Source organism: Acanthochromis polyacanthus, chromosome 5 (assembly GCF_021347895.1).
Source record: "Acanthochromis polyacanthus isolate Apoly-LR-REF ecotype Palm Island chromosome 5, KAUST_Apoly_ChrSc, whole genome shotgun sequence".
NCBI classification, from domain to species: Eukaryota; Metazoa; Chordata; class Actinopteri; family Pomacentridae; genus Acanthochromis; species Acanthochromis polyacanthus.
Genome location: NC_067117.1, coordinates 14122916 through 14135347, shown reverse-complemented (window position 1 = coordinate 14135347; position 12432 = coordinate 14122916). Strand labels below are relative to the sequence as shown.

At 40.0% G+C, this 12432-nt stretch overlaps 1 protein-coding gene across 4 annotated transcripts in view; it reads right to left on the bottom strand.

Moving 5' to 3' along the window:
- LOC110957237 (AMP deaminase 2-like) overlaps positions 1-12432 on the bottom strand; it is a 39314-nt gene that overhangs the window by 3744 nt on the left and 23138 nt on the right. For 3 of the 4 annotated variants that reach the window (XM_022203149.2, XM_022203147.2, XM_022203151.2), the window contains 16 exons: positions 9060-9190; positions 8363-8493; positions 7664-7732; positions 6104-6215; positions 5806-5992; positions 4285-4426; positions 4118-4207; positions 3887-4016; positions 3435-3629; positions 3212-3343; positions 2953-3116; positions 2286-2412; positions 2028-2191; positions 1789-1909; positions 1216-1389; positions 883-993 (listed from right to left, as the gene is read on the bottom strand). In XM_022203149.2, coding sequence (XP_022058841.1) covers positions 883-993; positions 1216-1389; positions 1789-1909; positions 2028-2191; positions 2286-2412; positions 2953-3116; positions 3212-3343; positions 3435-3629; positions 3887-4016; positions 4118-4207; positions 4285-4426; positions 5806-5992; positions 6104-6215; positions 7664-7732; positions 8363-8493; positions 9060-9190 — 2180 coding nt within the window. The remainder of the gene's footprint in view (positions 1-882; positions 994-1215; positions 1390-1788; positions 1910-2027; positions 2192-2285; positions 2413-2952; positions 3117-3211; positions 3344-3434; positions 3630-3886; positions 4017-4117; positions 4208-4284; positions 4427-5805; positions 5993-6103; positions 6216-7663; positions 7733-8362; positions 8494-9059; positions 9191-12432) is intronic. The other variant, XM_022203148.2, reaches the window with a different exon arrangement.

Sequence of the window (12432 nt, the reverse complement as noted above, 5' to 3'; positions counted from 1 at the left end):
TCAGATATGAGTATAAACAGGAGGAAACACTGACATCTAGGTTTGAAGTAAAGGTGGTTAAAGAGTTATTTTAGATTTTAAGGTCTGTGGGACACAACAGGGACTAATGCAGTGTATTTAGACTGCACACAGTGGCCACTTTATTAGGAACACCTGCACACAATAAAATACAACTGTGGTGCAACAAAGTCGACTTTAAAGATGGCTATATGTTTTAATATGTTCTTGTTGAGAGGTGTTTCTCATATTCTGCTCTCAAAATAATGCAGCCCAGTTCAACAGTCCCCATTCAGAATTCAGGTTTAGATTCTACTGATCACTTTTAAATCACTACCCTGTGGCTGCACTCTACATCCCTGAACTTTTAACACCATATTCTGCACCTCGACCCTTAAGATCTGAAAATCAGCTTCTGTTAAATGTCCAACAGTCCCGGCTGAAAAGAACGGGAGACGTGTTTTCACTGTTACAGGCCCAGTGCTCTGGAACAAGCTGCCCTTGATCTTTAGAAAATATCAGTTCAAAAAGAATTAAAAACCCTTCTGTACAGACAAGCATTTCTACATCATCATATTCATTCTATGATGCTGTGTAATTGCTTTTTGTTTCACTATCTGTACTAATATTTTATTATCTTCTTTTATTTAATGCTTTGTATATTTTAATGATTTGTAAAGCACCTTGTAACTGTGATTTTATAAAACCGTTATTATTGTCATTATCATTATTAACTATGAACATATGATTCAATCGAAACATTTCTGACAATGACTGAACGGCAGAATTTATGGCAAAGATTTTTTGGTGAAATACAGATGTACCAAACAAAGAGAGAGTGACTCTCATGCATAAATACATAAACATAGCTGTAAAGTAGTTTACCTTGTGTGAAAATCCACTCATGAGGACGCTGTTTCTCGACAGTTCACACATGTCACAGGAACTCAGCTTCCACACTTGAGCTGCAATGCTGTACTCCTCCATCAGGGGCTCCTGGGTGCAAACAAAGACACACACACACACACACACACACACACACACACACACACACACACACACACACACACACACACACACACACACACACACACACACACACACACACACACACACACACACACACACCAGGGAAAAAAGTAAGTTCTACTGTTAATCTGTTTTGCGTTTTGTACATTTCGTGCTTTACGTTTTGGCTTTGGTAACTTTCATACTGACCTTGGTGAAGTGGAACTGAAGAGGATCATCAGTGGACAGAGAGACCATGAGACCTCTGGAGAGATACTCCATCAGCGGGTTGCGGTGGTAACTGAGGAACAGGCTGTTGTTACTGAGAGGCGACATGGCGATGCCAACCTGAGCCAGGTAGTAAAGATACTGCAGCACAGGGGCCTGAGAGATATCAAAGAGACAGAGCAGGAAGCACAAAGACAGAGACAGACAAACCAGTAAACAGCAAGCTACAGTGACATACAAGCACTTCTTTGTCTCAGCCTCAGCAGCTGTGTGAAGAATAAGCCACTAGTTATGACCACCTGTCACAAACCAGACAGTATTCTCTTTACCTCAGAGTGGAGATGGCAGTGTAAGTGTTCACTCTTTTTACAACACACACGCTACTCACTTATCTAATAAAACATCTACAAAAAAGAAACATTTAACCAACACCAAGACTTTAACTCAGCTTTCCAAATTAACTGTCAACTGCTACAACTGTGATAATGTCATATATCGTTTGAGGACACTTCCATAGCAGTCTTTTAGAAACAATCCACCGTGTGGTGTTCTGACCTTTCTGAGCAGCAGCCCATGGGAGATGTTTTCTGACAACATGAAACCTGACACCAGGTGGTGGATCGGCCCCGCTTCCCCGCAGTGCGGTCGCAGCACAAACGTATGGAAACCTCGCCGCCTGTGTGTGACACAGATGTATTCAAAAATACTGAAAAACAACAAGCCTTTTTGGCCAATCATCATGCGTTTAAATGACTGGATGAGAGGTCTAATTAACTGAATTGTTGTGTCTGTACCTTCGCAGGTGGTTGAGCACAGTCATGTTGGCATAGGTGTAGTAGAGGTAGTAGGAGTAGGGCGGGTTGTCTTCTTCTGTCCAGTTGGCTGGCAACGGACTGTCGAGATTGAAAATGTGGTGCTCGGGTTTGGACTCATCGTCCACGCTGTCAAAGCCCACCACCTATGACCACACAGAAATGGCCAAGAAAATAACAAAAGCTCAGTGTCTTTCGGTGTATATAATTGCCTAGAATTTCTTGTGAAGGGACACTCACATGTTCCAGGAAGAGATGCAGCTCGGGATGACTGCGGGGGTCGATGGAGACTTCAAACAGAGGCATAAAGATATTCTCCAACATCTCCTGGAAATTTGCCAGCTGCTTCTTTGTGTGGTACACATCACTGGAAAGATGGTAATTGAACAGTAGATAGAAACTTTATTGATCTTCTGCAGGAAATTACTTTGCAACAGCAGCGACAATCACAGTCAACAACACACAGCTCCCACTGAACATAAAACATGTAGGTACAAAGTGTATTCACAGAAGTAGTCAAACACACTAAAAGATTAAAGGAGGTAATAAAAGACTGTAATATGTAATGAAAAGCATGCAGTGTGAAAATACACAGGGCAAAAAGTAAAAACGTAAAGTAAAAACCAATAACTGGTGTTTTGATGGAAATTAGCATTATTTGTTAGATTTATTTATTTTAATTATTGTTTCAGTTGCATAAGGCTGGAAGCTTTAGTCCATATCTATCCCTGTTGGAGATTGGTTAGTTTCGTCTGTATTTTGCTTTCTTTCTTCCCTGATTTAGCATCGCATCACTAAAACATTGTCAGAAACACAACAAACAGTCTGGAAGCAGCACAGGATCTTTAGTGTTATTACATTTACAGTCTGAATGCTACACATCTGAGCATGTTTGGTGAGAACTTACAACAGACGGGGCACCTGGACAAGCCAGCGCACGTTATCAGAGTACACTCGGTGTTTGACGGCCCACTGAGCCAGCTTGTCCCACTCGTCTCGGGAGCGTCCATAGATGGACAGACGCAGCTCAGAGTTCTGGTACTTACTCTCCTCCAGGTCGGCCATCACCTCCTGGACAAACAAAGACAAGAAAGATGGACGTATCAGTTTGTGCATTCAGGAATCATGCGGATGAGGTGCATAATACACTTGGAATTACTTCTCACCTTTACTATATGTGCAAAGTATTTTCCTTCAATGTGGTTGTCAGTCTTGATGAAGATTTCTCTGAGGATGGATTCTCCAATGGGGTTGTACTTGGCATTGAACTTGTCAAAGCGGTGAAACGTGTTGCGGTCCTGATGGGAACAGGGAAATCCTACTTTTAGCTATGTTAACTGTATTACACAGTACATCTTTGTTTAACATCTCTTGCAAGACTTGTCTTACCGCATGCATGTCAAGGGTGTCCACACTCAGGTCAAAGGCTGTCAGGTTCATGGTCTCAAAAACCTCCTTGAGGGTCTGACCACGGCCACGCTCGATGTGAACGATCTCCTCGGGGTATTTCTTCATGGCTCTCTTGATGAATCGCAGCAGGTGCTTTTGGTTCATGCAAGATGATGCATGTATGTGAGTGTCCACCTGGAGTCAGGAGAGAGCAGGACAGTAAAGGTAACTCCTCTTTGTTTGCTGTAGAACGGGTTTTTATTTACAGTTTTGCAGATGTGAGTTTCAAGAGTCATCTTGGAGATATAAGGAAATATTCCTCAGGGACAATGTAATGTATGCAATAAATGAATTTTATCTTCAGTTCTGCACAGCAGTGACTCTGATGATGTTAGCAACAGCAGTGGATCAACAAGTGAGCTCAGCAGCAGCTGTGACGTGTTCGTTCTCGCCTTTCTGATGTTGTAGAAGTCTCTGTGAGGAACCTTCTTCTGAGCTGCGAGCTCCTTCATCTCATTCAGGAGGATGTGCATCTGAAATTTAGAGCTTAGATACTGCAGGCGACGGTAGCAGAAAGATTTCCTAGAAACACCACGCAGAAGAGACAGGAGCATGTCTCATTTAGACTGTACTATGAGCCATAAAACAGTAACATCTGTCCAATGATAACATTAAACACTCACACTGGGCCGTTGATAATGAGGGACATCATCACATTCATGTCTGCAATATACTCCTTCAGGTCAGGGTACAGTAGGTCCAGTTCTGAGCTTCTAAAAAGGAGAATAATTTGAAAGTTATACAGACGTGCTTGTTTGAATTAACATCGGATAGAGGTGCAAACACATACTTGTCCATGTTGGTTTTCTTGGTGTAGACATGAAATACTCCATCCACCATCTTGCATCCATATCCAGTGTCTGCAGGCATATTCTTAGGGTCCTGATTATCATAAGGGTGCGTTTCTGAAACCGGTGGGTGAACAGGGGCATCTGGAAAAAGCATGGAATGGACAGAAATCAGTCTTTCATACGACAAAAAACACTAAAGTAGCATTGTAAAAGTTTGGATAAAAGAGGCAAAGTCTTCATTACACCCTTGCTCTAGCTATCTTTGGTTTTCATTTGATCTACAGTGGTATTGAATTCTGCCAGTGATTTAAAAAAAATGCTTCTAAGAAATATCTGTATAAAATTTGAAGTTTGTTTTTTGAATTCAGATTCCCAAGTTGTACAAAGAAAAAATAACAAAACAAGTTGAGAGCCAAATTTGCTTCTGATATTTCATTCGTCTGGTTCGTGTCAGCAGGAAGTTATTGACTTCTTTGCTTGCAGAAAATATGCTGGAGTGATGGCAATGATTTAATGTCATGAACATGAGCTGTAACATCGACATGTGCTGTTTTTTGAACAAAGTGTTTTAGAAAATGCCGCATTTAATAAATGTGAGTTGAAAAGCTATTTCTAAATCCCTTCATTGTTAAGTGTTTTGCCCTACTACAACTGTGCATGTGTCATCTCTATCAGTACATCTCAACTTATCAGCTACCTAATGTTCGTAGTGAATCCATACTGTGATAGTGAAATATACCAGTCGAGATATTGCATAAAATGTTCATCTGTCAAGACTGTCAAGGTTTTTCAAGCTTGAACACGTCCATTCGCCTAGGTTGTGGAAAAGCCCTTTGGAAAAAAAGTCTTTGATGTTGACTTAGTTGTAAGAAAATCCCCACAGAGAACTGAAACACCTTGCTAATATCATGAGGCTTCTTTCTTTGTTACTGGCTTACACACCGATAAGAAACAAATCTATTATTATCATAAAGAAGAAAACAGCAGAGAGTAGGAAGACTTCAATCTAAAGGAAAGACACACAATTCTCTTTGATTTTTAGGAACAAATGGTAAATTTAAGGCCTAAACTAAACATTATAGTATTATTATTCTCTCAAATATTTTATCTCTCTATTGACTAACTGTTTAGTCAATTAATGTCAGAAAATTGCAAAAACAAAACAAACAAACAAAAAAACATTAAGTCACTGGCTGAAGGTGGCTTATGGACTTCTTTTGTTTTTTGCCCAACTAACAGTTCAAAATGCCAAAGAAAAATTGAATATTATCATTTTTGTGGAGCTGGATGGTTGATATGATTAATATGTTTTAAAATTGTAACAAACTGTGTTCTTTTTCTTCTTTAAATTTGACACATTGTACATTAGACAACACTAGTTCTAACTGCATGAGGCTAAAATTTGCCCTTTTGAGAGTCGGACTAAAGACTGTGGACTCTCTCTTTTCTGATCAACACTTTCTAAGTGCTATTTATGCCTGGTTGTGATAGAAAACATGTTGAATGTGTGCGTTTTATACCGGCATCGACTGGGGTCTCTGGTATATCATCATATACTCTCACATCCACAGTCTTCATTCCAAGGTCCTGCAAGGCGTGAGCTGTGGTCTTACAAAAATTCTGCATGGATCGGTTAATGTACTTCTCCCTGATGAATAACGCCTTCACCACACACTTAGCAGCATCTACCAGGTCAGTGAAGGGCACCTGAGCATGTACAAAGACACAATAATAGACATGTGAATGGAATTTGCCTTGCTCAATGCAGATGAAACCATGCATAAAATACATGAGAACAGCTCAGTGAAAGATTCCCACCCCACACTTCTCCTCTCCAGATATTGAGACCCGCTGGTACTCTCTCTCCATCGGCATTTCCCTCTCCTTAAAGGCATCGTCAACAGTGTCCACACTCTTATCCTTCATTAACCTTAACGAACAGAGACGAAGTCAGAGGAACGAGAACACACAGGAATGGAAAACAGGTGGAAGGAGTGGCAGAGGGGTAAATAAAAAAAGAAAACGTTATTGTCTGTTTTGGTACGTAAGCTTTGGCAGTTTCTGTTATTAGTGCAGTTAATTATTTTGCAGAGTCAGTTTGGAAAATACTCAATCCAATTCACTTTATGCAAATTGCAATGCTAAAACAGATTAAACTGCTGTTTTATTTAGAGTATGCTATCGATCAAGACTCAGTACTCCACGAACAAAACAAATGTTTTCAAAATAAATGCAAAAATGTCTCACTTACATCCATGTTAACCTTTTATTTCATAGTCTGTAAAAGTATATTAGGTGTCGAGTAAGCTGGATGATCTATCTTTTTCCATCTGGGCTCTGTGAGACTCAATACAGACCAACAGAAATGTTTCCACAAAGGATTTTAGTGGCTGTCATCATTGAACCTTTTTGGAACTAAACTTTCTAGCACTGAATTGCTTATACTGTGACATGCAGAGTCTTACTTCATACCTCATAGATATGTAAAGGAATATTTCTACCAATGCAAAAAAAACCCACTCTTTTCTAGAGATATCTTAGGGGCAATTTATTTCTGTTCTTTGGCAATTTTCCCACATTTGACAGCACAGTTCAGATTTAAACGGGAACAAAGACAAAAGAGAGGGGCTGGAATGAAACCACGGCTATATGGGCATGTGGTATGAGCTTTAACCAGCATGCTTCAAGTATGTCCATTTATAGGGATAAGCTGAAGAGAAAAGAAATCTAAACTTAGGATGAAGTGTCACAATAAATGACATATAGAGTAGAATTATACATTTGAAACAATCTCAAAAATGTATGAAATAAATCGATAAAGTTCACTTAAGAGAAAATCTCAAATATCTCTAAACTCTTGGGCACAGGTAACAGCTACTAAGATGTCAATAGTTAATGACCAGAACTGTAAGAATTACTCAGGGTTCACAGGAGGGACAATTTGATTACTAAAACGCAAGAAGTTATATCTCAGTTAAGGACGAAAATGGTCAAATGAAGAATGATAGACTTTGCAAATGCTGACATAGGGACTTATTTTTAGAGGCAGTAAAAAGCAAAAAAGACAAAGTTCATATTTGTACAACTATGAGTTCACCAGTAGGGGGAAGATGAGGTCCATGTCATTATGCTGACAATGTGTGTCAAGGTTTCAGGAGAAAAGTAGCTACAAAAGTCCAGAGTTTTTAAATACAGTTAACTCAGTATTGATAAATATATAGTATTTACAATAAGTATTAAACTATCAGAAAAGTAGCAATGATGCACATTTTACAAACTACAAGCAAGCAAAGTAGAGGTCAACACAAATAAAATACCAACCACAAAAATACTGTAGTCATCGGACAAAGCATGCATACTGAAGCAGAGCTCACTCACTCTAGGTCTGCAGCACTGTCGATTTTCAAGAAGTCTTGTTTGGCGCGCAGCAAGATCTCTGGCTCAAGCCTTGTGGCGATATGCAGGATAGTGTGGGCAAGGCAATGGCGCACATGGGCATCAGAGGTAGTGAGAAGAAGTTAAGCACACAACGAGAGAGAGACCAAATATAGGCACCGTGGGATTAATAAGGGATATATAAAAAGCACGCACTCGAACTAGCACCCGCTCTCACACACAGATACATACGAATAAACACAAATAATTTTAGGTATTAAGAGATCACAGTGCTTGAAACAAAGACAAAAACATCATTAGTTAGTGGCGGTCAACCCTGTTCGGTAAACAGGTGACTTGCAGGAGGCCGTGTCAGATCACCACCCAACGTTAAGCTTAGCGGTGCGGCTAGTGTCAAACCTGGCAACCGAGAAAGAACCCATCTCGCGGTAAAGGTTTGTGTAGAAGAAAATGTAACACCTGAACCAGTGCCAATTGTTGGATAGCCCTGTTAGTTGATTGTTGGAGTTAGTTAGCCCACACACTGGCATGTTGGAAGCTGATAAGCTTGAGGGCATAGGTGGAAGCAAGACTGTGTGTAGAAGGTGGAAGGAGATGGCAGAGTTATGTCTGTCTGCCTGAGCTGTTGGAAAGAGTTTATTTAACTGGCTTTAGGTGTTTAGTGTGTTTGCATTGTCTCACTTAATGTCCTGACTGATTTGCCTCTCGAGGCGGTGCCGTCGCTCTTCCAGCTGCTCGATGGGGCTGTCCTCTGGGAACTCGTAAGGAGCGCTTCGCATCTCGCTCTCTGTCATGCTGAGAGTGAACAGCTCCTGGTTCCAACACAGGTATCACCATTTATGATGTCATAAATCAGGAAACAACGTCAATATCTATGCACACACTGACATATGGAAGACACTGTGCCTTACTGGAAATCATCTGATAGATCTACCTTCAAATAAAGCCATAGAAAGTTATGATGGATGGATTTTGTGAAATCTTTTCAGTCAATATTATCAATACAGTTTTCCAGTTTTTCATTATTTAGGTTTTTCTTCAGTCAACAAAACCATAGTCTTGTATTTAAACTAGTAGGATAATGGAAGCAGAAATTTTATAATGAAACGATTAGTCACTGAGATGCCATTCAGATTATTAGCTGACTACTTCAGTATGGTTTTATATTTATATTTTAAACATATAAAATATTCATTAGCAGCAAATTCCAAATTCAAACAAATGCCAGGAACAGATAATCAAAACATCTGACTATGCTGCTGATCAATAAATTAACGTTTATCAAACCTCAAGAAGAGGGAAAGTATCATCTTTTATGACGGTGTTTCTGTTTCTATGAGTGCACCGCTTGAAAATAATATCCATTTTGAGTTCTTACCTCTGCAATTTCTTTGTACTTCTCCTCCATGGATGTCCGCAGGTCGATCGGGTAGTGTGTGAGAGAAACGGGCGTCCCAGGAAGGGAGCGCTGGGGCTTGAGAGGTTTGGGTCCAGAAACACCAGCGAGGTCTGTAGGAACACACAGGAGGAGTTAAAATATACGACAAAATCACAGCAACGTCCATGTGTGCCACCATTCAAACATAATACAGCCATGTACTGTTGAAAATTTAAATGTTTGTATGAAAGGAAGGGGCCAGCTTCATACACAGTTAAATGAGGGTGAAAGTTTTTTCTGAAAAATATCTTCACAACTTAAACTAAGCTTCAGTTTTCCTTTACTTATGAGCATTACAATATTAATCAGTGCTTTCACTGAAGTAATTCATTGTAGAAAATGTTCTACTCCTGTATCAAGTGTGGAATTTGGTGGATCACAGTCACACGACTCACATCAGATACAAAAAGCTGAAACAATGGTACGTACTGTGTGTGCTTGTGCAAGTAACTGTTGGCTCGATAAGGCCTGAGTACACAATGTAAACGTTTACAACTGGAACAGCTCGGCCAGCGAGGTATTTACAGCCTATTAGACCTTTAACCAAACACACCAAGACACATATAACACTGCTTCTTCATTGTGTCCAAGGAGTCATAATGTACCACCAACTGCATACAACATCATGTGCAGTGTGCTGTGACTGACAAAACTCCATAGAGGTTCAGATACACATGAACCATCTGGATGCTTCGCCAGCTGCAGCAAAGATACAAGTCACCCTGCAAAGTTTACAATTCTTAATCATTTCACAGACTGTTGAAAACAGAGACAGGCAGCCAAATATGTAGAAGCAGACAATGCTGACGATCACCATAGAGACGAAAATAGTAGCAAATTTTAAGTTTGGTTTACCGAAGATTGCAGTGTGTGGTGGTTGGAGAGGGGAAAAGTATGACTGTAGCAAGCACAGATTTTTCTTAGACGCTTCAGTTCAGTCTTCTACAATACTTAGAAACAAGCTGAACACACACCCAAAAAGATTAAACCTATGGAGTCAGGAAACACAGCACAATTCTTATCATTTCTGTTCTATATTATTATAAATTAAAGTGCAACACATAATGATCTTACAAACAAAATCTGAATATAAAGTCAGTATTCTTAATATTGAGCCCTCTCTTGCCAAGATTTTCTTTTGCTTCCGTCTATCAGCTAAATGAACATTTTTGGTCACTTTTCTCTTAGATCTACATAGAGGACTTCAAAGACAAAGACTTCAATTGCAAAAATGAAACAGCCAGCCAGAAGTTTGAAAAAAAAAATGCAAATAGGGCATAACTACGATTAAGTATGAAGCCCTAGTGACAGTGGCTGCGGCTGCAACCTGTGACAGAGCATGAAAATCCTTGGAAAGCATCCAAGAACATAGGCCAGCTTAAGAACAGACAGCTGTACCAGCAGATACTGTGTCACTTCAGACTCACATAGGTATCGCACACACTTGAAAAAGAATTACCCATGTCAGTGTACACACACATATACACAGTGGCACATGAATAACACACCTGAGAGTGACAGAGAAGGGCCTTCCCCACTCTGCTGCTGGAAACAGATGACAACAGCTCCACTCCAGACTAAGCCAAACACAATGAGCTACCAAACGACTAAATACATTCGTCTCTTGGTGCAATAATAAGCGCCAGATTTAGTGATTGCTGTGTATCTTCAAAGAAAGCCATGAATTTTAGTTAAAGAGAACAGCGATTTAAAGCACACCACAGCTATTTGGGCACACACTGTAATTCACTCAATCATAATAAGTCTACAGCTATGGGAGTGGTTTGTTCATGCCTCTCTATAATTGGTGCCATTATTGGTGCTGTGTCTGCCCTGTGACAATTAGCTTCTGCCATCTGGTGTCTGCCTCCAAGGCGGTGGAGTAAGGAATGAGCAGAGGTTGGCTCTCCACAGTAAACTAATACTGTGAAACGTTTCAATATTGCACATATAAGTGACTCACGGCAAAAATTTCCAACAATCTGGTGACACAGTATTCTGGTCTAAGTCAGTGCTGGAGCATACATGCACTCCCATTATAACCCAACCAATACTGGAACAAATGACAAGTCACCCAGCAGCATTTTTGATTAAGATCTCTTAATTCATGTTCATAAAGAAGTGTGAATAATATGTGGGTAGCAGGATATTTCATTTCAGTGCTCTCTGTTACACAAACCATGCACCAACTCAAAAATATTTTTGCTATTTCCGTACTGGTATTTCGTGCCAACATATAAACCTACAATAAATTAATACCAGCTTTGTTGATTTATCAGATCACATGCAGATATATTTTACCATCCTTAGATATAATGTGCATTTTCAAATGGACAAACAGGTGACTACAAGTACACCAAAACACACACAGAGTCATCCCCAGTATAGTATCCTTGTAATCCCCTGGCCTTTCCACCACAGATGACTCTTAATCCACTACCCCAAACTCTATTTATCTCGGTGACATCATTGTAGGAGGCAGCACAACCCCTCAAAGCAAGTCAACACAACAACAGTGACAGCACAACAATAAATGCACAATGAAGAAAAGCAGAAGACAATTCATCCAACATGTTCAAACAATGTGTTGTGGCTCAGACTACGAAACATCTATCAAAAATCGCAAAGGTTTGTATGATCAATTCTGGCTTGTAGGCTTGTCCTTTACACATTTTAATCACTATGACTCAATTGTGAATACAAATCAATGTAATGCAGAAAACTTCATCTTTCTCTTTGTGGTTTTTTTTTGTATTTTTTGACATAATAATCACAGTCGCTTTTTAGTTTTCGCACTCGAACATGATATTTACTGTGTGAGTGCGTCTGCCTATTTTGGAATGAAATGCCTCAACCTTTCCTTCTTCACGATGCCATTGTAAGTTAATTTCTAACACAAATGAGTAATGCTGACGGAGCTCTCCAGCTTAGCTTTCTACCACATCCCTGAGACCTGAGTCTGCACGCCGCCCACGTGCTCATTTGGTATCGGTGGAGCTGCCTCTGCTCTGTACGGATCAATACGATACTTCTAGTCCGCCTCATCCTGACGTCCCTCAGGCCAAGAACAGCAGCAGATTGGTTTTGGCAATGCCATTCAAGAGAGTTATGAAGTATCAAAACATAGCATTGTACATTACATCCATGAATATACTCAATGACAAACACAATCTGTATCAGTTTGCCAAATGTATTTTCTTGTGCTTTCAAGTGCATTTCCACATCAGAACAGTTCTGTGTGAAACAAACTTCCCATAAGCCCCACATTGTTAACGAAACTACCCCATTAGTCTTGCTGGATGAATGCATTCAG